The sequence below is a fragment of the Mobula hypostoma genome, chromosome 1 (genome assembly GCF_963921235.1).
Source record: "Mobula hypostoma chromosome 1, sMobHyp1.1, whole genome shotgun sequence".
Classification (NCBI taxonomy): Eukaryota; Metazoa; Chordata; class Chondrichthyes; order Myliobatiformes; family Myliobatidae; genus Mobula; species Mobula hypostoma.
The window spans coordinates 107599614-107626660 of record NC_086097.1 but is presented as its reverse complement, the minus strand read 5'-3'; the positions used below and the strand labels follow the sequence as shown (position 1 = coordinate 107626660).

Genomic DNA, 27047 nt, shown 5'->3' with positions numbered 1-27047 from the left:
CCTCTGACCTCCGGCCTCAGGTCTCCAGTCTCCGGTCTCCAGTTTCGCCTCAATTCTCTGTCCTCAGGTCTCTGGCCTCAAGCCTTTAACCTCAGGTCTCCGGCCTCCAGCCTCCAGCTTCGCCTCAGGCCTCTGGCCTCCAGCTTCGCCTCAGGCCTCAGGTCTCCAGCTTCGCCTCAAGTATCCGGCCTCAGGACTCTGGCCTCAAGTCTCTGGCCTCAGGTCTCTGGTCTCACCTCAGGACTCCGGCCTCTAGCCTCCGGCCTCGCCTCAGGTCTCCAACCTCGGGTCTCGCCACAGGTCTCTGGCCTCGCCTCAAGTATCCGGCCTCCAGACACCAGCCTCGCCTCAAGTCTCCGGCCTCTGGCATCTGGCCTCAGGTATCCAGCCTCCGGCCTCTGGCTTCAGGTCTCCGGCATCAGGTCTCCGGCCTCTGGCCTCGCCTCGGGTATCTGGACTCTGGCATCGCCTCAGGTCTCCGGCCTCTGGCATCGCTCGGGTCTCCGGCCTCTGGCCTCGCCTCAGGTCTCCGGCCTCTGGCCTCTGGCATCGCCTGACGTCTCCGGCCACAGGCCTCAGGTCTCCGGTCTCTGGCCTCAGGTCTACAGCCTCAGGAATCTGGCCTCCGGCCTCTGGCCTCAGGTCTCCAGTCTCCGGTCTCCAGCTTCGCCTCAAGTCTCTGGCCTCAAGTATCCAGCCTCTTGTCTCAGGTCTCCAGCCTCTGTCCTCTGGCCTCTGGCCTCAGGTTTCCAGTCTCCGGTCTCCAGCTTCGCCTCAAGTCTCCTGCCTCTGGCCACAGGCCTCGCCTCAAGTCTCCGGCCTCCGGCCACCAGCCTCACCTCAAGTCTCCGGCCTCCAGCCTCCAGCTTTGCCTCAGGTCTCAGGTCTCTGGCCCAAGGTCTCCAGCCGCTGGCCTCTGGCCTCAGGTCTCCGGCCTCAGGTCTCCGGCCTCTGGCCTCGCCTCGGGTCTCCGAACTCTGGCATCACCTCGGGTCTCCGGCCTATGGCATTGCCTCGGGTCTCCGGCCTCTGGCCTCAGGTCTCCGGCCTCTGGCCTCGCCTCGGGTCTCCGGACTCTGGCATTGCCTCGGGTCTCCGGCCTCTGACATCGCTCGGGTCTCCGGCCTCTGGCATCAGGACTCCTGCCTCTGGCCTCAGGTCTCCGGCCTCTGGCCTCGCCTCAGGTCTCCGGCCTCAGGTCTCCGGTCTCTGGCCTCAGGTCTCCAGTCTCCGGTCTCCAGCTTCGCCTCAAGTCTCTGGCCTCAAGTCTCTAACTTCAGGTCTCCGGCCTCCAGCCTTGAGCTTCGCCTCAGGCCTCAGGTCTCTGGCCTCGCCTCAAGTCTCAGGTCTCCGGCCTCCGGCCACCGGCCTCGCCTCAAGTCTCCGGCCTAAGGCCACCAGCCTCGCCTCAAGTCTGCGGCCTCTGGCCTCTGGCCTCAGGTCTCCAACCTCCGGCCTCTGGCTTCAGGTCTCCGGCCTCTGGCCTCGCCTCGTGTCTCCGAACTCTGGCATCGCCTCGGGTCTCCGGCCTCTGGCATCGCTCGGGTCTCCGGCCTCTGGCCTCAGGTCTCCGGCCTCTGGCCTCGCCTCAGGTCTCCAGCCTCAGGTCTCCGGCCTCTGGCCTCAGGCCTCAGGTCTCTGGCCTCTGGCCTCGCCTCAGGTCTCCGGCCTCAGGTCTCCGGTCTCTGGCCTCAGGTCTCCAGTCTCTGGTCTCCAGCTTCGCCTCAAGTCTCTGGCCTCAAGTCTCTAACTTCAGGTCTCCGGCCTCCAGCCTTGAGCTTCGCCTCAGGCCTCAGGTCTCTGGCCTCGCCTCAAGTCTCAGGTCTCCGGCCTCCGGCCACCGGCCTCGCCTCAAGTCTCCGGCCTAAGGCCACCAGCCTCGCCTCAAGTCTCCGGCCTCTGGCCTCTGGCCTCAGGTCTCCAACCTCCGGCCTCTGGCTTCAGGTCTCCGGCATCAGGTCTCCGGCCTCTGGCCTCGCCTCGGGTCTCCGAACTCTGGCATCGCCTCGGGTCTCCGGCCTCTGGCATCGCTCGGGTCTCCGGCCTCTGGCCTCACGTCTCCGGCCTCTGGCCTCGCCTCAGGTCTCCAGCCTCAGGTCTCCGGCCTCTGGCCTCTGGCATCACCTCAGGTCTCCTGCCTCTGGCCTCAGGCCTCAGGTCTCTGGCCTCTGGCCTCAGGCCTCAGGTCTCCAGCCTCTGGACTCAGGACTCCGGCCTCTGGAATCTGACCTCTGGCCTCTGGCCTCAGGTCTCCAGTCTCCGGACTCCAGCTTCGGCTCAAGTCTCTGGCCTCAAGTCTCTGACCTCAAGTCTCTAACCTCAGGTCTCCGGCCTCTGGCCTCTGGCATCGCCTGAGGACTCCGGCCTCAGGCCTCAGGTCTCCGGCCTCTGGCCTCAGGTCTCCAGCCTCTGGAATCTGGCTTCCGGCCTCTGGCCTCAGGTCTCCAGTCTCCGGTCTCCAGCTTCGCCTCAAGTCTCTGGCCTCAAGTCTCTAACCTCAGGTCTCCAGCCTCCAGCCTCGAGCTTCGCCTCAGGCCTCAGGTCTCCGGCATCGCCTCAAGTCTCAGGTCTCCGGCCTCGCCTCAAGTCTCCGGCCTCCGGCCACCAGCCTCGCCTCCAGTCTCCGGCCTCTGGCCTCACCTCGGGTCTCCGGACTCTGGCATTGCCTCGGGTCTCCGGCCTCTGGCATTGCCTCGGGTCTCCGGCCTCTGGTCTCTGGTCTCCGGCCTCTGGCCTCGCCTCGGGTCTCCAGACTCGGGCATCGCCTCGGGTCTCCGGCCTCTGGCCTCACCTCAGGTCTCCAGCCTCAGGTCTCCGGCCTCTGGCCTCTGGCATCGCCTCAGGTCTCCGGCCTCTGGCCTCAGGTCTCCAGCCTCTGGACTCAGGTCTCTGGCCTCTGGAATCTGGCCTCTGACCTCCGGCCTCAGGTCTCCAGTCTCCGGTCTCCAGTTTCGCCTCAATTCTCTGTCCTCAGGTCTCTGGCCTCAAGTCTTTAACCTCAGGTCTCCAGCCTCCGGCCTCTGGCTTCAGGTCTCCGGCATCAGGTCTCCGGCCTCTGGCCTCGCCTCGGGTCTCCAAACTCTGGCATCGCCTCGGGTCTCCGGCCTCTGGCATCACTCGGGTCTCCGGCCTCTGGCCTCAGGTCTCCGGCCTCTGGCCTCGCCTCAGGTCTCCAGCCTCAGGTCTCCGGCCTCTGGCATCGCCTCAGGTCTCCTGCCTCTGGCCTCAGGCCTCAGGTCTCTGGCCTCTGGCCTCAGGCCTCAGGTCTCCAGCCTCTGGACTCAGGTCTCCGGCCTCTGGAATCTGACCTCTGGCCTCTGGCCTCAGGTCTCCAGTCTCCGGTCTCCAGCTTCAGCTCAAGTCTCTGGCCTCAAGTCTCTGGCCTCAAGTCTCTAACCTCAGGTATCCGGCCTCAGGCCTCAGGTCTCCAGCCTCTGGAATCTGGCTTCCGGCCTCTGGCCTCAGGTCTCCAGTCTCCGGTCTCCAGCTTCACCTCAAGTCTCTGGCCTCAAGTCTCTAACCTCAGGTCTCCGGCCTCCAGCCTTGAGCTTCGCCTCAGGCCTCAGGTCTCTGGCCTCGCCTCAAGTCTCAGGTCTCCGTCCTCTGGCCACTGGCCTCGCCTCAAGTCTCCGGCCTCCGGCCACCAGCCTCGCCTCAAGTCTCCGGCCTCTGGCCTCTGGCCTCAGGTCTCCAGCCTCCGGCCTCTGGCTTCAGGTCTCCGGCATCAGGTCTCCGGCCTCTGGCCTCGCCTCGGGTCTCCGAACTCTGGCATCACCTCGGGTCTCCGGCCTCTGGCATCGCTTGGGTCTCCGGCCTCTGGCCTCGCCTCAGGTCTCCAGCCTCAGGTCTCCGGCCTCTGGCCTCTGGCATCGCCTCAGGTCTCCTGCCTCTGTCCTCAGGACTCAGGTCTCTGGCCTCAGGCCTCAGGTCCCCAGCCTCTGGACTCAGGTCTCTGGCCTCAGGAATCTGACCTCTGGCCTCTGGCCTCAGGTCTCCAGTCTCCGGTCTCCAGCTTCGGCTCAAGTCTCTGGCCTCAAGTCTCTAACCTCAGGTCTCCAGCCTCCGGCCTCTGGCATCGCCTCAGGCCTCAGGTCTCCGGCCTCGCCTCAAGTCTCAGGTCTCCGGCCTCGCCTCAAGTCTCCGGCCTCCGGCCACCGGCCTCGCCTCAGGTCTCCAGCCTCCGGCCAACGGTCTCGCCTCAGGTCTCCGGCCTCGCCTCAGGTCTCAGGTCTCCAGCCTCAGGTCGCCGGCCTCTGGCCTCTGGCCTCGGGCCTCACCTCAGGTTTCCGGCCTCAGGTCTCCGTCCACCGGCCTCCAGCTTCTGGCCTTGGGCCTCAGGTCTCCGGCCTCCGGCCTCTGGCATCGCCTCAGGTCTCCGGCCCTGCCTCAGGTCTCAGGTCTCCGGCCTCTGGCCTCCTGCCTCTGGCCTCTGGTCTCAGGTCTCCAGCCTCTGGCCTCAGGTCTCCAGTCTCTGGCCTCAGGTCTCCAGCCTCTTGCCTCTGGCCTCAGGTATCCAGCCTCTTGTCTCAGGTCTCCAGCCTCTGTCCTCTGGCCTCTGGCCTCAGGTTTCCAGTCTCCGGTCTCCAGGCTTCGCCTCAAGTCTCCTGCCTCTGGCTACAGGCCTCGCCTCAAGTCTCCGGCCTCCGGCCACCAGCCTCGCCTCAAGTCTCCGGCCTCCAGCCTCCAGCTTTGCCTCAGGTCTCAGGTCTCTGGCCCCAGGTCTCCAGCCGCTGGCCTCTGGCCTCAGGTCTCTGGCCTCTGGCCTCGCCTCGGGTCTCCGGACTCTGGCATCACCTCGGGTCTCCGGCCTATGGCATTGCCTCGGGTCTCCGGCCTCTGGCCTCAGGTCTCCGGCCTCTGGCCTCGCCTCGAGTCTCCGGACTCTGGCATCGCCTCGGGTCTCCGGCCTCTGGCCTTAGGTCTCCAGCCTCTGGAATCTGGCTTCCGGCCTCTGGCCTCAGGTCTCCAGTCTCCGATCTCCAGCTTCGCCTCAAGTCTCTGGCCTCAAGTCTCTAACCTCAGGTCTCCAGCCTCCAGCCTCGAGCTTCGCCTCAGGCCTCAGGTCTCCGGCATCGCCTCAAGTCTCCGGCCTCCAGCCACCAGCCTCGCCTCAAGTCTCCGGCCTCTGGCCTCTGGCCTCAGGTCTCCAGCCTCCGGCCTCTGGCTTCAGGTCTCCGGCCTCTGGCCTTGCCTCGGGTCTCCGGACTCTGGCATTGCCTCAGGTCTCCGGCCTCTGGCATCGCTCGGGTCTCCGGCCTCTGGCCTCAGGTCTCCGGCCTCTGGCCTCGCCTCAGGTCTCCGGCCTCAGGTCTCTGGCCTCTGGCCTCTGGCATCGCCTGAGGTCTCCGGCCTCAGGCCTCAGGTCTCCGGTCTCTGGCCTCAGGTCTCCAGCCTCTGGAATCTGGCCTCCGGCCTCTGGCCTCAGGTCTCCAGTCACCGGTCTCCAGCTTCGCCTCAAGTCTCTGGCCTCAAGTCTCTAACCTCAGGTCTCCGGCCTCCAGCCTTGAGCTTCGCCTCAGGCCTCAGGTCTCTGGCCTCGCCTCAAGTCTCAGGTCTCCGGCCTCTGGCCTCAGGTCTCCAGTCTCCGGTGTCCAGCTTCGCCTCAAGTCTCTGGCCTCAAGTCTCTAACCTCAGGTCTCCGGCCTCCAGCCTTGAGCTTCGCCTCAGGCCACAGCTCTCTGGCCTCGCCTCAAGTCTCAGGTCTCCGGCCTCCGGCCACCGACCTCGCCTCAAGTCTCCGGCCTCCGGCCACCAGCCTCGCCTCAAGTCTCCGGCCTCTGGCCTCTGGCCTCAGGTCTCCAACCTCCGGCCTCTGGCTTCAGGTCTCTGGCATCAGGTCTCCGGCCTCTGGCCTCGCCTCGGGTATCTGGACTCTGGCATCGCCTCAGGTCTCCGGCCTCTGGCATCGCTCGGGTCTCCGGCCTCTGGCCTCGCCTCAGGTCTCCGGCCTCTGGCCTCTGGCATCGCCTGACGTCTCCGGCCACAGGCCTCAGGTCTCCGGTCTCTGGCCTCAGGTCTACAGCCTCAGGAATCTGGCCTCCGGCCTCTGGCCTCAGGTCTCCAGTCTCCGGTCTCCAGCTTCGCCTCAAGTCTCTGGCCTCAAGTATCCAGCCTCTTGTCTCAGGTCTCCAGCCTCTGTCCTCTGGCCTCTGGCCTCAGGTTTCCAGTCTCCGGTCTCCAGCTTCGCCTCAAGTCTCCTGCCTCTGGCCACAGGCCTCGCCTCAAGTCTCCGGCCTCCGGCCACCAGCCTCACCTCAAGTCTCCGGCCTCCAGCCTCCAGCTTTGCCTCAGGTCTCTGGCCCCAGGTCTCCAGCCGCTGGCCTCTGGCCTCAGGTCTCCGGCCTCAGGTCTCCGGCCTCTGGCCTCGCCTCGGGTCTCCGAACTCTGGCATCACCTCGGGTCTCCGGCCTATGGCATTGCCTCGGGTCTCCGGCCTCTGGCCTCAGGTCTCCGGCCTCTGGCATCGCCTCGGGTCTCCGGACTCTGGCATTGCCTCGGGTCTCCGGCCTCGGACCTCGCCTCGGGTCTCCGGCCTCTGGCCTCGCCTCGGGTCTCCGGCCTCTGGCCTCAGGTCTCCGGCCTCTGGCCTCGCCTCAGGTCTCTGGTCTCTGGCCTCCAGCGTCGCCTCAGGTCTCCGGCCTCCGACCTCGCCTCACGTCTCCGGCCTCGCCTCAGGTCTCCGGCCTCCGACCTCGCCTCACGTCTCCGGCCTCGCCTCAGGTCTCTGGCCTCTGGCCTCACCTCGGGTCTCCGGCCAGGTCTCAGGTCTCCGGCCTCAGGCTTGGCCTCAGGTCTCCGGCCTCAGGCCTGGCCTCAGGTCTCCGGCCTCTGGCCTCGCGTCAGGTCTCCAGCCTCAGGTCTCCGGCCTCTGGCCTCTGGCATCGCCTCAGGTCTCCTGCATCTGGCCTCAGGCCTCAGGTCTCTGGCCTCTGGCCTCAGGCCTCAGGTCTCCAGCCTCTGGACTCAGGTCTCCGGCCTCTGGAATCTGACCTCTGGCCTCTGGCCTCAGGTCTCCAGTCTCCGGTCTCCAGCCTCGCCTCAACTCTCCGGCCTCTGGCCTCTGGCTTCAGGTCTCCGGCATTAGGTCTCCGGCCTCTGGCCTCGCCTCGGGTCTCCGGACTCTGGCATCGCCTGAGGTCTCCGGCCTCAGGCCTCAGGTCTCCGGACTCTGGCCTCAGGTCTCCAGCCTCTGGAATCTGGCTTCCGGCCTCTGGCTTCAGGTCTCCAGTCTCCGGTCTCCAGCTTCGCCTCAAGTCTCTGGCCTCAAGTCTCTAACCTCAGGTCTCCAGCCTCCAGCCTCGAGCTTCACCTCAGGCCTCAGGTCTCCGGCATCGCCTCAAGTCTCCGGCCTCCGGCCACCAGCCTCACCTCAAGTCTCCGGCCTCTGGCCTCTGGCCTCAGGTCTCCAGCCTCCGGCCTCTGGCTTCAGGTCTCCGGCATCAGGTCTCCGGCCTCTGGCCTCGCCTCGGGTCTCCGGACTCTGGCATCGCCTCAGGTCTCCGGCCTCTGGCATCGCTCGGGTCTCCGGCCTCTGGCCTCAGGTCTCCGGCCTCTGGCCTCAGGTCTCCGGCCTCTGGCCTCGCCTCAGCTCTCCGGCCTCAGGTCTCCGGCCTCTGGCCCCTGGCATCGCCTGAGGTCTCCGGCCTCAGGCCTCAGGTCTCCGGTCTCTGGTCTCGCCTCAGGTCTCCAGCCTCAGGTCTCCGGCCTCTGGCCTCTGGCATCGCCTCAGGTCTCCTGCCTCTGGCCTCAGGCCTCAGGTCTCTGGCCTCTGGCCTCAGGCCTCAGGTCTCCAGCCTCTGGACTCAGGTCTCCGGCCTCTGGAATCTGACCTCTGGCCTCTGGCCTCAGGTCTCCAGTCTCCGGTCTCCAGCTTCGGCTCAAGTCTCTGGCCTCAAGTCTCTGGCCTCAAGTCTCTAACCTCAGGTCTCCGGCCTCTGGCCTCTGGCATCGCCTGAGGTCTCTGGCCTCAGGCCTCAGGTCTCCAGCCTCTGGAATCTGGATTCCGGCCTCTGGCCTCAGGTCTCCAGTCTCCGGTCTCCAGCTTCACCTCAAGTCTCTGGCCTCAAGTCTCTAACCTCAGGTCTCCGGCCTCCAGCCTTGAGCTTCGCCTCAGGCCTCAGGTCTCTGGCCTCGCCTCAAGTCTCAGGTCTCCGGCCTCTGGCCACCGGCCTCGCCTCAAGTCTCCGGCCTCCGGCCACCAGCCTCGCCTCAAGTCTCCGGCCTCTAGCCTCCGGCCTCGCCTCAGGTCTCCAACCTCGGGTCTCGCCACAGGTCTCCGGCCTCGCCTCGTATCCAGCCTCCAGCCACTGGCCTCTGGCCTCAGGTCTCCAGCCTCCGGCCTCTGGCTTCAGGTCTCCGGCATCAGGTCTCCGGCCTCTGGCCTCGCCTCGGGTCTCCGAACTCTGGCATCACCTCGGGTCTCCGGCCTCTGGCATCGCTCGGGTCTCCGGCCTCTGGCCTCGCCTCAGGTCTCCAACCTCAGGTCTCCTGCCTCTGGCCTCTGGCATCGCCTCAGGTCTCCTGCCTCTGGCCTCAGGCCTCAGGTCTCCTGCCTCTGGCCTCAGGCCTCAGGTCTCTGGCCTCAGGCCTCAGGTCCCCAGCCTCTGGACTCAGGTCTCTGGCCTCTGGAATCTGACCTCTGGCCTCTGGCCTCAGGTCTCCAGTCTCCGGTCTCCAGCTTCGGCTCAAGTCTCTGGCCTCAAGTCTCTGGCCTCAAGTCTCTAACCTCAGGTCTCCAGCCTCCGGCCTCTGGCATCGCCTCAGGCCTCAGGTCTCCGGCCTCGCCTCAAGTCTCCGGCCTCCGGCCACCGGCCTCGCCTCAGGTCTCCGGCCTCCGGCCAACGGTCTTGCCTCAGGTCTCCGGCCTCGCCTCAGGTCTCAGGTCTCCGGCCTCAGGTCGCCGGCCTCTGGCCTCTGGCATCGGGCCTCACCTCAGGTTTCCGGCCTCAGGTCTCCGTCCACCGACCTCCAGCTTCTGGCCTTGGGCCTCAGGTCTCCGGCCTCCGGCCTCTGGCATCGCCTCAGGTCTCCGGCCCTGCCTCAGGTCTCAGGTCTCCGGCCTCTGGCCTCCTGCCTCTGGCCTCTGGTCTCAGGTCTCCAGCCTCTGGCCTCAGGTCTCCAGTCTCTGGCCTCAGGTCTCCAGCCTCTTGCCTCTGGCCTCAGGTATCCAGCCTCTTGTCTCAGGTCTCCAGCCTCTTGCCTCTGGCCTCAGGTATCCAGCCTCTTGTCTCAGGTCTCCAGCCTCTGTCTTCTGGCCTCTGGCCTCAGGTTTCCAGTCTCCGGTCTCCAGCTTCGCCTCAAGTCTCCTGCCTCTGGCCACAGGCCTCGCCTCAAGTCTCCGGCCTCCGGCCACCAGCCTCGCCTCAAGTCTCCGGCCTCCAGCCTCCAGCTTTGCCTCAGTTCTCAGGTCTCTGGCCCCAGGTCTCCAGCCGCTGGCCTCTGGCCTCAGGTCTCCGGCCTCTGGCCTCGCCTCGGGTCTCCGGACTCTGGCATCACCTCGGGTCTCCGGCCTCTGACATCGCTCGGGTCTCCGGCCTCTGGGGTCAGGACTCCTGCCTCTGGCCTCAGGTCTCCGGTCTCTGGCCTCAGGTCTCCAGTCTCCGGTCTCCAGCTTCGCCTCAAGTCTCTGGCCTCAAGTCTCTAACCTCAGGTCTCCGGCCTCCAGCCTTGAGCTTCGCCTCAGGCCTCAGGTCTCTGGCCTCGCCTCAAGTCTCAGGTCTCCGACCTCCGGCCACCGGCCTCGCCTCAAGTCTCCGGCCTCCGGCCACCAGCCTCGCCTCAAGTCTCCGGCCTCTGGCCTCTGGCCTCAGGTCTCCAACCTCCGGCCTCTGGCTTCAGGTCTCCGGCATCAGGTCTCCGGCCTCTGGCCTCGCCTCGGGTCTCCGAAATATGGCATCGCCTCGGGTCTTCAGCCTCTGGCATCGCTCGGGTCTCCGGCCTCTGGCCTCAGGTCTCCGGCCTCTGGCCTCGCCTCAGGTCTCCAGCCTCAGGTCTCCGGCCTCTGGCCTCTGGCATCGCCTCAGGTCTCCTGCATCTGGCCTCAGGCCTCAGGTCTCTGGCCTCTGGCCTCAGGCCTCAGGTCTCCAGCCTCTGGACTCAGGTCTCCGGCCTCTGGAATCTGACCTCTGGCCTCTGGCCTCAGGTCTCCAGTCTCCGGTCTCCAGCTTCGGCTCAAGTCTCTGGCCTCAAGTCTCTGGCCTCAAGTCTCTAACCTCAGGTCTCCAGCCTCCGGCCTCTGGCATCGCCTCAGGCCTCAGGTCTCCGGCCTCGCCTCAAGTCTCCGGCCTCCGGCCACCGGCCTCGCCTCAGGTCTCCGGCCTCCGGCCAACGGTCTTGCCTCAGGTCTCCGGCCTCGCCTCAGGTCTCAGGTCTCCGGCCTCAGGTCGCCGGCCTCTGGCCTCTGGCATCGGGCCTCACCTCAGGTTTCCGGCCTCAGGTCTCCGTCCACCGGCCTCCAGCTTCTGGCCTTGGGCCTCAGGTCTCCGGCCTCCGGCCTCTGGCATCGCCTCAGGTCTCCGGCCCTGCCTCAGGTCTCAGGTCTCCGGCCTCTGGCCTCCTGCCTCTGGCCTCTGGTCTCAGGTCTCCAGCCTCTGGCCTCAGGTCTCCAGTCTCTGGCCTCAGGTCTCCAGCCTCTTGCCTCTGGCCTCAGGTATCCAGCCTCTTGTCTCAGGTCTCCAGCCTCTTGCCTCTGGCCTCAGGTATCCAGCCTCTTGTCTCAGGTCTCCAGCCTCTGTCTTCTGGCCTCTGGCCTCAGGTTTCCAGTCTCCGGTCTCCAGCTTCGCCTCAAGTCTCCTGCCTCTGGCCACAGGCCTCGCCTCAAGTCTCCGGCCTCCGGCCACCAGCCTCGCCTCAAGTCTCCGGCCTCCAGCCTCCAGCTTTGCCTCAGTTCTCAGGTCTCTGGCCCCAGGTCTCCAGCCGCTGGCCTCTGGCCTCAGGTCTCTGGCCTCTGGCCTCGCCTCGGGTCTCCGGACTCTGGCATCGCCTCGGGTCTCCGGCCTCTGACATCGCTCGGGTCTCCGGCCTCTGGGGTCAGGACTCCTGCCTCTGGCCTTAGGTCTCCGGCCTCTGGCCTCGCCTCAGGTCTCCGGCCTCTAGCCTCTGGCATCGCCTGAGGTCTCCGACCTCAGGCCTCAGGTCTCCGGTCTCTGGCCTCAGGTCTCCAGTCTCCGGTCTCCAGCTTCGCCTCAAGTCTCTGGCCTCAAGTCTCTAACCTCAGGTCTCCGGCCTCCAGCCTTGAGCTTCGCCTCAGGCCTCAGGTCTCTGGCCTCGCCTCAAGTCTCAGGTCTCCGACCTCCGGCCACCGGTCTCGCCTCAAGTCTCCGGCCTCCGGCCACCAGCCTCGCCTCAAGTCTCCGGCCTCTGGCCTCTGGCCTCCAACCTCCGGCCTCTGGCTTCAGGTCTCCGGCATCAGGTCTCCGGCCTCTGGCCTCGCCTCGGGTCTCCGAACTCTGGCATCGCCTCGGGTCTCCGGCCTCTGGCATCGCTCGGGTCTCCGGCATCTGGCCTCAGGTCTCCGGCCTCTGGCCTCGCCTCAGGTCTCCAGCCTCAGGTCTCCGGCCTCTGGCCTCTGGCATCGCCTCAGGTCTCCTGCCTCTGGCCTCAGGCCTCAGGTCTCTGGCCTCTGGCCTCAGGCCTCAGGTCTCCAGCCTCTGGACTCAGGTCTCCGACCTCTGGAATCTGACCTCTGGCCTCTGGCCTCAGGTCTCCAGTCTCCGGTCTCCAGCTTCGGCTCAAGTCTCTGGCCTCAAGTCTCTGACCTCAAGTCACTAAGCTCAGGTCTCCAGCCTCTGGCCTCTGGCATCGCCTGAGGTCTCCGGCCTCAGGCCTCAGGTCTCCGGCCTCTGGCCTCAGGTCTCCAGCCTCTGGAATCTGGCTTCCGGCTTCTGGCCTCAGGTCTCCAGTCTCCGGTCTCCAGCTTCGCCTCAAGTCTCTGGCCTCAAGTCTCTAACCTCAGGTCTCCAGCCTCCAGCCTCGAGCTTTGCCTCAGGCCTCAGGTCTCCGGCATTGCCTCAAGTCTCAGGTCTCCGGCCTCGCCTCAACTCTCCGGCCTCTGGCCACCAGCCTCGCCTCAAGTCTCCGGCCTCTGGTCTCTGGCCTCAGGTCTCCAGCCTCCGGCCTCTGGCTTCAGGTCTCCGGCATCAGGTCTCCGGCCTCTGGCCTCGCCTCGGGTATCCGGACTCTGGCATCGCCTCAGGTCTCCGGCCTCTGGCATCACTCGGGTCTCCGGCCTCTGGCCTCAGGTCTCCGGCCTCTGGCCTCAGGTCTCCAGCCTCTGGAATCTGGCCTCCGGCCTCTGGCCTCACGTCTCCAGTCTCCGGTCTCCAGCTTCGCCTCAAGTCTCTGGCCTCAAGTCTCTAACCTCAGGTCTCCGGCCTCCAGCCTTGAGCTTCGCCTCAGGCCTCAGGTCTCTGGCCTCGCCTCAAGTCTCAGGTCTCCGGCCTCCGGCCACCGGCCTCGCCTCAAGTCTCCGGCCTCCGGCCACCAGCCTCGCCTCAAGTCTCCGGCCTCTGGCCTCTGGCCTCAGGTCTCCAGCCTCCGGCCTCTGGCTTCAGGTCTCCGGCATCAGGTCTCCGGCCTCTGGCCTCGCCTCGGGTCTCCGAACTCTGGCATCGCCTCGGGTCTCCGGCCTCTGGCATCACTCGGGTCTCCGGCCTCTGGCCTCAGGTCTCCGGCCTCTGGCCTCGCCTCAGGTCTCCACCCTCAGGTCTCCACCCTCAGGTCTCCGGCCTCTGGCCTCTGGCATCGCCTCAGGTCTCCTGCCTCTGGCCTCAGGCCTCAGGTCTCTGGCCTCTGGCCTCAGGCCTCAGGTCTCCAGCCTCTGGACTCAGGTCTCCGGCCTCTGGAATCTGACCTCCGGCCTCTGGCCTCAGGTCTCCAGTCTCCGGTCTCCAGCTTCGGCTCAAGTCTCTGGCCTCAAGTCTGGCCTCAAGTCTCTAACCTCAGGTCTCCGGCCTCTGGCCTCTGGCATCGCCTGAGGTTTCCGGCCTCAGGCCTCAGGTCTCTAGCCTCTGGAATCTGGCTTCCGGCCTCTGGCCTCAGGTCTCCGGCCTCTGGCCTCGCCTCAGGTCTCCAGTCTCAGGTCTCCGGCCTCTGGCCTCTGGCATCGCCTCAGGTCTCCTGCCTCTGGCCTCAGGCCTCAGGTCTCTGGCCTCTGGCCTCAGGCCTCATGACTCCAGCCTCTGGACTCAGGTCTCCGGCCTCTGGAATCTGACCTCTGGCCTCTGGCCTCAGGTCTCCAGTCTCCGGTCTCCAGCTTCGGCTCAAGTCTCTGGCCTCAAGTCTCTGACCTCAAGTCTCTAACCTCAGGTCTCCGGCCTCTGGCCTCTGGCTTCCAGCCTCTGGCCTCTGGTCTCAGGTCTCCAGCCTCTGGCCTCAGGTATCCAGTCTCTGGCCTCAGGTCTCCAGTCTCTGGCCTCAGGTCTCCAGCCTCTGTCCTCTGGCCTCTGGCCTCAGGTTTCCAGTCTCCGGTCTCCAGCTTCGCCTCAAGTCTTCGGCCTCCGGCCACCAGCCTCGCCTCAAGTCTCCGGCCTCCAGCCTCCAGCTTTGCCTCAGGTCTCAGGTCTCTGGCCCCAGGTCTCCAGCCGCTGGCCTCTGGCCTCAGGTCTCCGGCCTCAGGTCTCCGGCCTCTGGCCTCGCCTCGGGTCTCCAGACTCTGGCATCACCTCGGGTCTCCGGCCTATGGCATTGCCTCGGGTCTCCGGCCTATGGCCTCAGGTCTCAGGCCTCTGGCCTCGCCTCGGGTCTCCAGACTCTGGCATCGCCTCGGGTCTCCGGCCTCTGACATCGCTCGGGTCTCCGGCCTCTGGTATCAGGACTCCTGCCTCTGGCCTCAGGTCTCCGGCCTCTGGCCTCGCCTCAGGTCTCCGGCCTCAGGTCTCCGGCCTCTGGCCTCTGGCATCGCCTGAGGTCTCCGGCCTCAGGCCTCAGGTCTCCGGTCTCTGGCCTCAGGTCTCCAGTCTCCGGTCTCCAGCTTCGCCTCAAGTCTCTGGCCTCAAGTCTCTAACCTCAGGTCTCCGGCCTCCAGCCTTGAGCTTCGCCTCAGGCCTCAGGTCTCTGGCCTCGCCTCAAGTCTCAGGTCTCCGGCCTCCGGCCACCGGCCTCGCCTCAAGTCTCCGGCCTCTGGCCACCAGCCTCGCCTCAAGTCTCCGGCCTCTGGCCTCTGGCCTCAGGTCTCCAACCTCCGGCCTCTGGCTTCAGGTCTCCGGCATCAGGTCTCCGGCCTCTGGCCTCGCCTCGGGTCTCCGAAATCTGGCATCGCCTCGGGTCTCCGGCCTCTGGCATCGCTCGGGTCTCCGGCCTCTGGCCTCAGGTCTCCGGCCTCTGGCCTCGCCTCAGGTCTCCAGCCTCAGGTCTCCGGCCTCTGGCCTCTGGCATCGCCTATGGTCTCCTGCCTCTGGCCTCAGGCCTCAGGTCTCTGGCCTCTGGCCTCAGGCCTCAGGTCTCCAGCCTCTGGACTCAGGTCTCCGGCCTCTGGAATCTGACCTCTGGCCTCTGGCCTCAGGTCTCCAGTCTCCGGTCTCCAGCTTCGGCTCAAGTCTCTGGCCTCAAGTCTCTGACCTCAAGTCTCTAACCTCAGGTCTCCGGCCTCTGGCCTCTGGCATCGCCTGAGGTCTCCGGCCTCAGGCCTCAGGTCTCCGGCCTCTGGCCTCAGGTCTCCAGCCTCTGGAATCTGGCTTCCGGCCTCTGGCCTCAGGTCTCCAGTCTCCGGTCTCCAGCTTCGCCTCAAGTCTCTGGCCTCAAGTCTCTAACCTCAGGTCTCCAGCCTCCAGCCTCCAGCCTCGAGCTTCGCCTCAGGCCTCAGGTCTCCGGCATCGCCTCAACTCTCCGGCCTCCGGCCACCAGCCTCGCCTCAAGTCTCCGGCCTCTGGCCTCTGGCCTCAGGTCTCCAGCGTCCGGCCTCTGGCTTCAGGTCTCCGGCATCAGGTCTCCGGCCTCTGGCCTCGCCTCGGGTCTCCGGACTCTGGCATCGCCTCAGGTCTCCGGCCTCTGGCATCGCTCGGGTCTCCGGCCTCTGGCCTCAGGTCTCCGGCCTCAGGTTTCCAGTCTCCTGCTCCAGCTTCGCCTCAAGTCTCCGGCCTCTGGCCACCAGCCTCGCCTCAAGTCTCCGGCCTCCAGCCTCCAGCTTTGCCTCAGGTCTCAGGTCTCTGGCCCCAGGTCTCCAGCCGCTGGCCTCTGGCCTCAGGTCTCCGGCCTCAGGTCTCCGGCCTCTGGCCTCGCCTCGGGTCTCCAGACTCTGGCATCACCTCGGGTCTCCGGCCTATGGCATTGCCTCGGGTCTCCGGCCTATGGCCTCAGGTCTCAGGCCTCTGGCTTCGCCTCGGGTCTCCAGACTCTGGCATCGCCTCGGGTCTCCGGCCTCTGACATCGCTCGGGTCTCCGGCCTCTGGTATCAGGACTCCTGCCTCTGGCCTCAGGTCTCCGGCCTCTGGCCTCGCCTCAGGTCTCCGGCCTCAGGTCTCCGGCCTCTGGCCTCTGGCATCACCTCAGGTCTCCGGCCTCAGGCCTCAGGTCTCCGGTCTCTGGCCTCAGGTCTCCAGTCTCCGGTCTCCAGCTTCGCCTCAAGTCTCTGGCCTCAAGTCTCTAACCTCAGGTCTCCGGCCTCCAGCCTTGAGCTTCGCCTCAGGCCTCAGGTCTCTGGCCTCGCCTCAAGTCTCAGGTCTCCGGCCTCCGGCCACCGACCTCGCCTCAAGTCTCCGGCCTCTGGCCACCAGCCTCGCCTCAAGTCTCCGGCCTCTGGCCTCTGGCCTCAGGTCTCCAGCCTCCGGCCTCTGGCTTCAGGTCTCCGGCATCAGGTCTCCGGCCTCTGGCCTCGCCTCGGGTCTCCGAAATCTGGCATCGCCTCGGGTCTCCGGCCTCTGGCATCGCTCGGGTCTCCGGCCTCTGGCCTCAGGTCTCCGGCCTCTGGCCTCGCCTCAGGTCTCCAGCCTCAGGTCTCCGGCCTCTGGCCTCTGGCATCGCCTCAGGTCTCCTGCCTCTGGCCTCAGGCCTCAGGTCTCTGGCCTCTGGCCTCAGGCCTCAGGTCTCCAGCCTCTGGACTCAGGTCTCCGGCCTCTGGAATCTGACCTCTGGCCTCTGGCCTCAGGTCTCCAGTCTCCGGTCTCCAGCTTCGGCTCAAGTCTCTGGCCTCAAGTCTCTGGCCTCAAGTCTCTAACCTCAGGTCTCCGGCCTCTGGCCTCTGGCATCGCCTGAGGTCTCCGGCCTCAGGCCTCAGGTCTCCGGCCTCTGGCCTCAGGTCTCCAGCCTCTGGAATCTGGCTTCCGGCCTCTGGCCTCAGGTCTCCAGTCTCCGGTCTCCAGCTTCGCCTCAAGTCTCTGGCCTCAAGTCTCTAACCTCAGGTCTCCAGCCTCCAGCCTCCAGCCTCGAGCTTCGCCTCAGGCCTCAGGTCTCCGGCATCGCCTCAACTCTCCGGCCTCCGGCCACCAGCCTCGCCTCAAGTCTCCGGCCTCTGGCCTCTGGCCTCAGGTCTCCAGCGTCCGGCCTCTGGCTTCAGGTCTCCGGCATCAGGTCTCCGGCCTCTGGCCTCGCCTCGGGTCTCCGGACTCTGGCATCGCCTCAGGTCTCCGGCCTCTGGCATCGCTCGGGTCTCCGGCCTCTGGCCTCAGGTCTCCGGCCTCAGGTTTCCAGTCTCCGGTCTCCAGCTTCGCCTCAAGTCTCCGGCCTCTGGCCACCAGCCTCGCCTCAAGTCTCCGGCCTCCAGCCTCCAGCTTTGCCTCAGGTCTCAGGTCTCTGGCCCCAGGTCTCCAGCCGCTGGCCTCTGGCCTCAGGTCTCCGGCCTCAGGTCTCCGGCCTCTGGCCTCGCCTCGGGTCTCCAGACTCTGGCATCACCTCGGGTCTCCGGCCTATGGCATTGCCTCGGGTCTCCGGCCTATGGCCTCAGGTCTCAGGCCTCTGGCCTCGCCTCGGGTCTCCGGACTCTGGCATCGCCTCGGGTCTCCGGCCTCTGACATCGCTCGGGTCTCCGGCCTCTGGTATCAGGACTCCTGCCTCTGGCCTCAGGTCTCCGGCCTCTGGCCTCGCCTCAGGTCTCCGGCCTCTGGCCTCTGGCATCGCCTGAGGTCTCCGGCCTCAGGCCTCAGGTCTCCGGTCTCTGGCCTCAGGTCTCCAGTCTCCGGTCTCCAGCTTCGCCTCAAGTCTCTGGCCTCAAGTCTCTAACCTCAGGTCTCCGGCCTCCAGCCTTGAGCTTCGCCTCAGGCCTCAGGTCTCTGGCCTCGCCTCAAGTCTCAGGTCTCCGGCCTCCGGCCACCGGCCTCGCCTCAAGTCTCCGGCCTCCGGCCACCAGCCTCGCCTCAAGTCTCCGGCCTCTGGCCTCTGGCCTCAGGTCTCCAACCTCCGGCCTCTGGCTTCAGGTCTCCGGCATCAGGTCTCCGGCCTCTGGCCTCGCCTCGGGTCTCCGAAATCTGGCATCGCCTCGGGTCTCCGGCCTCTGGCATCGCTCGGGTCTCCGGCCTCTGGCCTCAGGTCTCCGGCCTCTGGCCTCGCCTCAGGTCTCCAGCCTCAGGTCTCCGGCCTCTGGCCTCTGGCATCGCCTCAGGTCTCCTGCCTCTGGCCTCAGGCCTCAGGTCTCTGGCCTCTGGCCTCAGGCCTCAGGTCTCCAGCCTCTGGACTCAGGTCTCCGGCCTCTGGAATCTGACCTCTGGCCTCTGGCCTCAGGTCTCCAGTCTCCGGTCTCCAGCTTCGGCTCAAGTCTCTGGCCTCAAGTCTCTGACCTCAAGTCTCTAACCTCAGGTCTCCGGCCTCTGGCATCGCCTGAGGTCTCCGGCCTCAGGCCTCAGGTCTCCGGCCTCTGGCCTCAGGTCTCCAGCCTCTGGAATCTGGCTTCCGGCCTCTGGCCTCAGGTCTCCAGTCTCCGGTCTCCAGCTTCGCCTCAAGTCTCTGGCCTCAAGTCTCTAACCTCAGGTCTCCAGCCTCCAGCCTCCAGCCTCGAGCTTCGCCTCAGGCCTCAGGTCTCCGGCATCGCCTCAACTCTCCGGCCTCCGGCCACCAGCCTCGCCTCAAGTCTCCGGCCTCTGGCCTCTGGCCTCAGGTCTCCAGCGTCCGGCCTCTGGCTTCAGGTCTCCGGCATCAGGTCTCCGGCCTCTGGCCTCGCCTCGGGTCTCCGGACTCTGGCATCGCCTCAGGTCTCCGGCCTCTGGCATCGCTCGGGTCTCCGGCCTCTGGCCTCAGGTCTCCGGCCTCTGGCCTCAGGTCTCCGGCCTCTGGCCTCGCCTCAGGTCTCCGGCCTCTGGACTCTGGCATCGCCTGAGGTCTCCGGCCTCAGGCCTCAGGTCTCCGGTCTCTGGCCTCAGGTCTCCAGCCTCTGGAATCTGGCCTCCGGCCTCTGGCCTCAGGTCTCCAGTCTCCGGTCTCCAGCTTCGCCTCAAGTCTCTGGCCTCAAGTCTCTAACCTCAGGTCTCCGGCCTCCAGCCTTGAGCTTCGCCTCAGGCCTCAGGTCTCTGGCCTCGCCTCAAGTCTCAGGTCTCCGGCCTCTGGCCACCGGCCTCGCCTCAAGTCTCCGGCCTCCGGCCACCAGCCTCGCCTCAAGTCTCCGGCCTCTGGCCTCTGGCCTCAGGTCTCCAGCCTCCGGCCTCTGGCTTCAGGTCTCCGGCATCAGGTCTCCGGCCTCTGGCCTCGCCTCGGGTCTCCGAACTCTGGCATCGCCTCGGGTCTCCGGCCTCTGGCATCACTCGGGTCTCCGGCCTCTGGACTCAGGTCTCCGGCCTCTGGAATCTGACCTCTGGCCTCTGGCCTCAGGTCTCCAGTCTCCGGTCTCCAGCTTCGGCTCAAGTCTCTGGCCTCAAGTCTCTAACCTCAGGTCTCCAGCCTCTGGACTCAGGTCTCCGGCCTCTGGAATCTGACCTCTGGCCTCTGGCCTCAGGTCTCCAGTCTCCGGTCTCCAGCTTCGGCTCAAGTCTCTGGCCTCAAGTCTCTGGCCTCAAGTCTCTAACCTCAGGTCTTCGGCCTCTGGCCTCTGGCATCGCCTGAGGTCTCCGGCCTCAGGCCTCAGGTCTCTAGCCTCTGGAATCTGGCTTCCGGCCTCTGGCCTCAGGTCTCCAGCCTCCGGCCTCTGGCTTCAGGTCTCCGGCATCAGGTCTCCGGCCTCTGGCCTCGCCTCGGGTCTCCGAACTCTGGCATCGCCTCGGGTCTCCGGCCTCTGGCATCGCTCGGGTCTCCGGCCTCTGGCCTCGCCTCAGGTCTCCAGCCTCAGGTCTCCGGCCTCTGGCCTCTGGCATCACCTCAGGTCTCCTGCCTCTGGCCTCAGGCCTCAGGTCTCTGGCCTCTGGCCTCAGGTCCCCAGCCTCTGGACTCAGGTCTCCGGCCTCTGGAATCTGACCTCTGGCCTCTGGCCTCAGGTCTCCAGTCTCCGGTCTCCAGCTTCGGCTCAAGTCTCTGGCCTCAAGTCTCTGGCCTCAAGTCTCTAACCTCAGGTCTCCAGCCTCCAGCCTCGAGGTTCGCCTCAGGCCTCAGGTCTCCGGCATCGCCTCAAGTCTCAGGTCTCCGGCCTCGCCTCAAGTCTCCGGCCTCCGGCCACCAGCCTCGCCTCAAGTCTCCAGCCTCTGGCCTCTGGCCTCAGGTCTCCAGCCTCCGGCTTCTGGCTTCAGGTTTCCGGCATCAGGTCTCCGGCCTCTGGCCTCGCCTCTGGTCTCTGGACTCTGGCATCGCCTCAGGTCTCCGGCCTCTGGCATCGCTCGGGTCTCCGGCCTCTGGCCTCGCCTCAGGTCTCCGGCCTCAGGTCTCCGGCCTCTGGCCTCTGGCATCACCTGAAGTCTCCGGCCTAAGGCCTCAGGTCTCCGGTCTCTGGCCTCGCCTCAGGTCTCCGGCCTCTGGACTCTGGCATCGCCTGAGGTCTCCGGCCTCAGGCTTCAGGTCTCCGGTCTCTGGCCTCAGGTCTCCAGCCTCTGGAATCTGGCCTCCGGCCTCTGGCCTCAGGTCTCCAGTCTCCGGTCTCCAGCTTCGCCTCAAGTCTCTGGCCTCAAGTCTCTAACCTCAGGTCTCCGGCCTCCAGCCTTGAGCTTCGCCTCAGGCCTCAGGTCTCTGGCCTCGCCTCAAGTCTCAGGTCTCCGGCCTCCGGCCACCGGCCTCGCCTCAAGTCTCCGGCTTCCGGCCACCAGCCTCGCCTCAAGTCTCCGGCCTCTGGCCTCTTGCCTCAGGTCTCCAGTCTCCGGTCTCCAGCTTCGCCTCAAGTCTCTGGCCTCAAGTCTCTAACCTCAGGTCTCCGGCCTCTAGCCTTGAGCTTCGCCTCAGGCCTCAGGTCTCTGGCCTCGCCTCAAGTCTCAGGTCTCCGGCCTCTGGCCACCGGCCTCTGGCCTCTGGCATCGGGCCTCACCTCAGGTTTCCGGCCTCAGGTCTCCGTCCACCGGCCTCCAGCTTCTGGCCTTGGGCCTCAGGTCTCCGGCCTCCGGCCTCCGGCCTCTGGCATCGCCTCAGGTCTCCGGCCCTGCCTCAGGTCTCAGGTCTCCGGCCTCTGGCCTCCTGCCTCTGGCCTCTGGTCTCAGGTCTCCAGCCTCTGGCCTCAGGTCTCCAGTCTCTGGCCTCAGGTCTCCAGCCTCTTGCCTCTGGCCTCAGGTATCCAGCCTCTTGTCTCAGGTCTCCAGCCTCTTGCCTCTGGCCTCAGGTATCCAGCCTCTTGTCTCAGGTCTCCAGCCTCTGTATTCTGGCCTCTGGCCTCAGGTTTCCAGTCTCCGGTCTCCAGCTTCGCCTCAAGTCTCCTGCCTCTGGCCACAGGCCTCGCCTCAAGTCTCCGGCCTCCGGCCACCAGCCTCGCCTCAAGTCTCCGGCCTCCAGCCTCCAGCTTTGCCTCAGGTCTCAGGTCTCTGGCCCCAGGTCTCCAGCCGCTGGCCTCTGGCCTCAGGTCTCCGGCCTCAGGTCTCCGGCCTCTGGCCTCGCCTCGGGTCTCCGGCCTCTGGCATCACCTCGGGTCTCCGGCCTATGGCATTGCCTCGGGTCTCGGGCCTCTGGCCTCAGGTCTCAGGCCTCTGGCCTCGTCTCGGGTCTCCGGACTCTGGCATCGCCTCGGGTCTCCGGCCTCTGACATCGCTCGGGTCTCCGGCCTCTGGCATCAGGACTCCTGCCTCTGGCCTCAGGTCTCCGGCCTCTGGCCTCGCCTCAGGTCTCCGGCCTCTAGCCTCTGGCATCGCCTGAGGTCTCCGACCTCAGGCCTCAGGTCTCCGGTCTCTGGCCTCAGGTCTCCAGTCTCCGGTCTCCAGCTTCGCCTCAAGTCTCTGGCCTCAAGTCTCTAACCTCAGGTCTCCGGCCTCCAGCCTTGAGCTTCGCCTCAGGCCTCAGGTCTCTGGCCTCGCCTCAAGTCTCAGGTCTCCGGCCTCCGGCCACCGGCCTCGCCTCAAGTCTCCGGCCTCCGGCCACCAGCCTCGCCTCAAGTCTCCGGCCTCTGGCCTCTGGCCTCAGGTCTCCAGCCTCCGGCCTCTGGCGTCAGGTCTCCGGCCTCAGGTCTCCGGCCTCTGGCCTCGCCTCGGGTCTCCGAAATCTGGCCTCGCCTCAGATCTCCGGCCTCTGGCATCGCTCGGGTCTCCGGCCTCTGGCCTCAGGTCTCCGGCCTCTGGCCTCGCCTCAGGTCTCCAGCCTCAGGTCTCCGGCCTCTGGCCTCTGGCATCGCCTCAGGTCTCCGGCCTCTGGCCTCAGGCCTCAGGTCTCTGGCCTCTGGCCTCAGGCCTCAGGTCTCCAGCCTCTGGACTCAGGTCTCCGGCCTCTGGAATCTGACCTCTGGCCTCTGGCCTCAGGTCTCCAGTCTCCGGTCTCCAGCTTCGGCTCAAGTCTCTGGCCTCAAGTCTCTGACCTCAAGTCACTAAGCTCAGGTCTCCAGCCTCTGGCCTCTGGCATCGCCTGAGGTCTCCGGCCTCAGGCCTCAGGTCTCCGGCCTCTGGCCTCAGGTCTCCAGCCTCTGGAATCTGGCTTCCGGCCTCTGGCCTCAGGTCTCCAGTCTCCGGTCTCCAGCTTCGCCTCAAGTCTCTGGCCTCAAGTCTCTAACCTCAGGTCTCCAGCCTCCAGCCTCGAGCTTTGCCTCAGGCCTCAGGTCTCCGGCATTGCCTCAAGTCTCAGGTCTCCGGCCTCGCCTCAACTCTCCGGCCTCTGGCCACCAGCCTCGCCTCAAGTCTCCGGCCTCTGGTCTCTGGCCTCAGGTCTCCAGCCTCCGGCCTCTGGCTTCAGGTCTCCGGCCTCAGGTCTCCGGCCTCTGGCCTCGCCTCGGGTCTCCGGACTCTGGCATCGCCTCAGGTCTCCGGCCTCTGGCATCGCTCGGGTCTCCGGCCTCTGGCCTCAGGTCTCCGGCCTCTGGCCTCAGGTCTCCGGCCTCTGGCCTCGCCTCAGGTCTCCGGCCTCTGGCCTCTGGCATCGCCTGAGGTCTCCGGCCTCAGGCCTCAGGTCTCCGGCCTCTGGCCTCAGGTCTCCAGCCTCTGGAATCTGGCCTCCGGCCTCTGGCCTCAGGTCTCCAGTCTCCGGTCTCCAGCTTCGCCTCAAGTCTCTGGCCTCAAATCTCTAACCTCAGGTCTCCGGCCTCCAGCCTTGAGCTTCGCCTCAGGCCTCAGGTCTCTGGCCTCGCCTCAAGTCTCAGGTCTCCGGCCTCCGGCCACCGGCCTCGCCTCAAGTCTCCGGCCTCCGGCCACCAGCCTCGCCTCAAGTCTCCGGCCTCTGGCCTCTGGCCTCAGGTCTCCAGCCTCCGGCCTCTGGCTTCAGGTCTCCGGCATCAGGTCTCCGGCCTCTGGCCTCGCCTCGGGTCTCCAAACTCTGGCATCGCCTCGGGTCTCCGGCCTCTGGCATCACTCGGGTCTCCGGCCTCTGGCCTCAGGTCTCCGGCCTCTGGCCTCGCCTCAGGTCTCCAGCCTCAGGTCTCCGGCCTCTGGCCTCTGGCATCGCCTCAGGTCTCCTGCCTCTGGCCTCAGGCCTCAGGTCTCTGGCCTCAGGTCTCTGGCCTCAGGCCTCAGGTCTCCAGCCTCTGGACTCAGGTCTCCGGCCTCTGGAATCTGACCTCTGGCCTCTGGCCTCAGGTCTCCAGTCTCCGGTCTCCAGCTTCGCCTCAAGTCTCTGGCCTCAAGTCTCTGGCCTCAAGTCTCTAACCTCAGGTCTCCGGCCTCTGGCCTCTGGCATCGCCTCAGGTCTCCGGCCTCAGGCCTCAGGTCTCCAGCCTCTGGAATCTGGCTTCCGGCCTCTGGCCTCAAGTCTCCAGCCTCCGGCCTCTGGCCTCAGGTCTCCGGCCTCAGGTCTCCGGCCTCTGGCCTCGCCTCAGGTCTCCGGCCTCTGGCCTCGCCTCAGGTCTCCGGCCTCTGGCCTCTGGCCTCAGGTCTCCGGCCTCTGGCCTCTGGCCTCAGGTCTCCGGCCTCAGGTCTCCGGCCTCTGGCCTCTGGCCTCGGGTCTCCGGACTCTGGCATCGCCTCAGGTCTCCGGCCTCTGGCCTCAGGCCTCAGGTCTCTGGCCTCTGGCCTCAGGTCTCCGGCCTCTGGCCTCAGGTCTCCAGCCTCTGGAATCTGGCCTCCGGCCTCTGGCCTCACGTCTCCAGTCTCCGGTCTCCAGCTTCGCCTCAAGTCTCTGGCCTCAAGTCTCTGGCCTCAGGTCTCCGGCCTCCGGCCTCGCCTCAGGTCTCCGGCCTCAGGTCTCCGGCATCAGGACTCAGGCCTCCGGCTTCCAGCCTCCAGCCTCCAGCTTCGCCTCAAGTCTCTGGCCTCAAGTCTCTGGCCTCATGTCTCCGGCCTCCGGCCTCGCCTCAGGTCTCTGTCCTCAGGTCTCCGGCCTCAGGTCTCAGGCCTCTGGCCTCTGGCCTCAGGTCTCTGGACTCGGGCCTCGCCTCAGGTCTCCGGCCTCCGGCCTTGCTTCAAGTCTCTGGTCTCAGGTTTCCGGCCTCCGGCCTCCAGCTTCTGGCCTCGGGTCTCCGGCCTCACCTAAGGTCTCCGGCCTCGCCTCAGGTCTCCGGCCTCAAGTCTCTGGCCTCCGGCCTCTGGCCTCAGGTTTCCAGCCTCTGGCCTCAAGTCTCCAGCCTCTAGCCTCTGGCCTCAGGTCTCCGGCCTCCAGCTTCTGGCCTCAGGTCTCTGGCCTCGCCTCAGGTCTCTATCCTCGCCTCAGGTCTCTGGCCTCGCCTCAGATCTCCGGCGTCTGGGCTCGCCTCGGGTCTCCGGCCTCTGGCATCGCCTCGGGTCTCCAGCCTCTGGCATCGCCTCGGGTCTCCGGCCTCTGTCCTCAGGTCTACGGCCTTGCCTCAAGTCTCCGGCCTCAGGTCTCCGGCCTCCGGCCTCCAGCTTCTGGTCTCAGGTCTCTGGCCTCGCCTCAGGTCTCTGGCCTCGCCTCATGTCTCCGGCCTCCGGCCTCGCCTCAGGTCTCCGTCCTCTGGCCTCTGGCCTCAGGTCTCCGGACTCGGGCCTCGCCTCAGGTCTCCGGCCTCCGGCCTTGCTTCAAGTCTCTGGTCTCAGGTTTCCGGCCTCCGGCCTCCAGCTTCTGGCCTCGGGTCTCCGGCCTCACCTAAGGTCTCCGGCCTCGCCTCAGGTCTCCGGCCTCTGGCCTCAGGTTTCCAGCCTCTGGCCTCAAGTCTCCAGCCTCTAGCCTCTGGCCTCAGGTCTCCGGCCTCGGGCCTGGCCTCAGGTCTCCGGCCTCCAGCTTCTGGCCTCAGGTCTCTGGCCTCGCCTCAGGTCTCTATCCTCGCCTCAGGTCTCTGGCCTCGCCTCAGATCTCCGGCGTCTGGCCTCGCCTCGGGTCTCCGTCCTCAGGTCTCCGGCCTCAGGTCTCAGGCCTCTGGCCTCTGGCCTCAGGTCTCCGGACTCGGGCCTCGCCTCAGGTCTCCGGCCTCCGGCCTTGCTTCAAGTCTCTGGTCTCAGGTTTCCGGCCTCCGGCCTCCAGCTTCTGGCCTCGGGTCTCCGGCCTCACCTAAGGTCTCCGGCCTCGCCTCAGGTCTCCGGCCTCAAGTCTCTGGCCTCCGGCCTCTGGCCTCAGGTTTCCAGCCTCTGGCCTCAAGTCTCCAGCCTCTAGCCTCTGGCCTCAGGTCTCCGGCCTCCAGCTTCTGGCCTCAGGTCTCTGGCCTCGCCTCAGGTCTCCGGCCTCGCCTCAGGTCTCTGGCCTCGCCTCAGATCTCCGGCGTCTGGCCTCGCCTCGGGTCTCCGGCCTCTGGCATCGCCTCGGGTCTCCAGCCTCTGGCATCGCCTCGGGTCTCCGGCCTCTGTCCTCAGGTCTACGGCCTTGCCTCAAGTCTCCGGCCTCCGGCCTCCAGCTTCTGGTCTCAGGTCTCTGGCCTCGCCTCAGGTCTCTGGCCTCTGGCCTCAGGTCTCCGGCCTGGCCTCGCCTCAGGTCTCCGGCCTCTGGCCTCTGGCATCGCCTCAGGTCTCCGGCCTCTGGCCTCAGGCCTCAGGTCTCCGGCCTCTGGAATCTGGTCTCTGACCTCTGGCCTCAGGTCTCCAGTCTCCGGTCTCCAGTTTCGCCTCAATTCTCTGTCCTCAGGTCTCTGGCCTCAAGTCTTTAACCTCAGGTCTCCAGCCTCCAGCTTCGCCTCAGGCCTCAGGTCTCCAGCTTCGCCTCAAGTCTCCGGCCTCCGGCCTCCTGCTTCGCCTCAAGTCTCCGGCCTCAGGTCTCTGGCCTCAAGTCTCTGGCCTCAGGTCTCTGGTCTCACCTCAGGACTCCGGCCTCCAGCCTCCGGCCTCGCCTCAGGTCTCCAACCTCGGGTCTCGCCACAGGTCTCTGGCCTCAGGCCTCCGGCCTCGCCTCAGGCCTCCGGCCTCGCCTCAGGTCTCCGGCCTCGCCTCAATTCTCCGGCCTCCAGCCTCCAGCCATGCCTCAAGTCTCTGGCATCAGGTCTCCGGCCTCTGGCCACGCCTCTGGTCTCCGGCCTCAAGTCTCCAGCCTCAAGTCTCTGTCCTCAAGTCTCTGGCTTCAGGTCTCTGGCCTCGCCTGAGGTCTCCGGCCTCCGGCCTCGACTCAGGTCACCGGCCTCGGGCCTCGCCTCAGGTCTCTGGCCTCCGGCCAAGCCTCAAGTCTCCGGACTCGCCTCAGGTCTCTGGCCTCCGGCCTTGCCTCAAGTCTCCGGCCTCCAGCCGCCAGCTTCGCCTCAAGTCTCCAGCCTCAAGTCTCCGGCCTCCGGCCTCCAGCTTCGCCTCAAGTCTCTGGCCTCCAGCCACCAGCCTCGCCTCAAGTCTCCGGCCTCGCTTCAGGTCTCCGGCCTCGGGCCTCGCCTCAGGTCTCTGGCCTCCGGCCAAGCCTCAGGTCTCTGGCCTCTGGCCTCAGGTCACCGGCATCCGGCCTTGCCTCAAGTCTCTGGCCTCCAGCCTCCAGCTTCACCTCAAGTCTCCGGCCTCGCCTCAGGTCTCTGGCCTCCGGCCTTGCTTCAAGTCTCCGGCCTCCGGCCTCCAGCTTCGCCTCAAGTCTCTGGCCTCAGGTCTCCGGCCTCAGGTCTGTGGCCTCAGGTCTCTGGCCTCACCTCAGGTCTCCGGCCTTGCCTCAGGTCTCCAACCTCGGGTCTCGCCACAGGTCTCCGGCCTCACCTCAAATATCCGGCCTCCAGCCACCGGCCTCGCCTCAGGTCTCCGGCCTCGCCTCAAGTCTCCGGCCTCTGGCGTCAGGTCTCCCACCTCTGGCATCAGGTCTCTGGCCTCCGGCCTCGCCTCAGGTCTCCGGCCTCGCCTCAATTCTCTCGGCCTCTAGCCGCCAGCTTCGCCTCAAGTCTCTGGCCTCAAGTCTCCGGCCTCCGGCCTCCAGCTTCGCCTCAAGTCTCTGGCCTCTGGTCTCTGGCCTCAGGTCTCCAGCCTCTGGCCTCAGGTCTCCGGTCTCTGGCCTCAGGTCTCCGGTCTCTGGCCTCTGGCCTGAAGTCTCTGGCCTCAGGTCTCCGGCCTCGCCTCAGGCCTCCGGCCTCGCCTCAGGCCTCCGGCCTCGCCTCAGGTCTCCGGCCTCGCCTCAATTCTCTTGGCCTCTAGCCTCCAACTTCGCCTCAAGTCTCTGGCCTCAAGTCTCTGGCCTCAGGTCTCCGGCCTCCGGCCTCGCCTCAGGTCTCCGGCCTCAGGTCTCCGGCCTCAGGACTCAGGCCTCCGGCTTCCAGCCTCCAGCCTCCAGCTTCGCCTCAAGTCTCTGGCCTCATGTCTCCGGTCTCC

General features: G+C 66.6%; 1 protein-coding gene across 1 annotated transcript in view; it reads left to right on the top strand.

Annotated features, from left to right (window-relative positions):
- Positions 1 to 26621, top strand: part of LOC134342653 (uncharacterized) — a 49688-nt gene extending 23067 nt beyond the window's left edge. The window contains exons 4-5 of the mRNA XM_063041078.1: positions 25563 to 25911; positions 26141 to 26621. Of these exons, the coding sequence (XP_062897148.1) occupies positions 25563 to 25911; positions 26141 to 26604 (813 nt within the window). The 3' untranslated portion in view covers positions 26605 to 26621. The remainder of the gene's footprint in view (positions 1 to 25562; positions 25912 to 26140) is intronic.
- Positions 26622 to 27047: the final 426 nt, after the last annotated feature.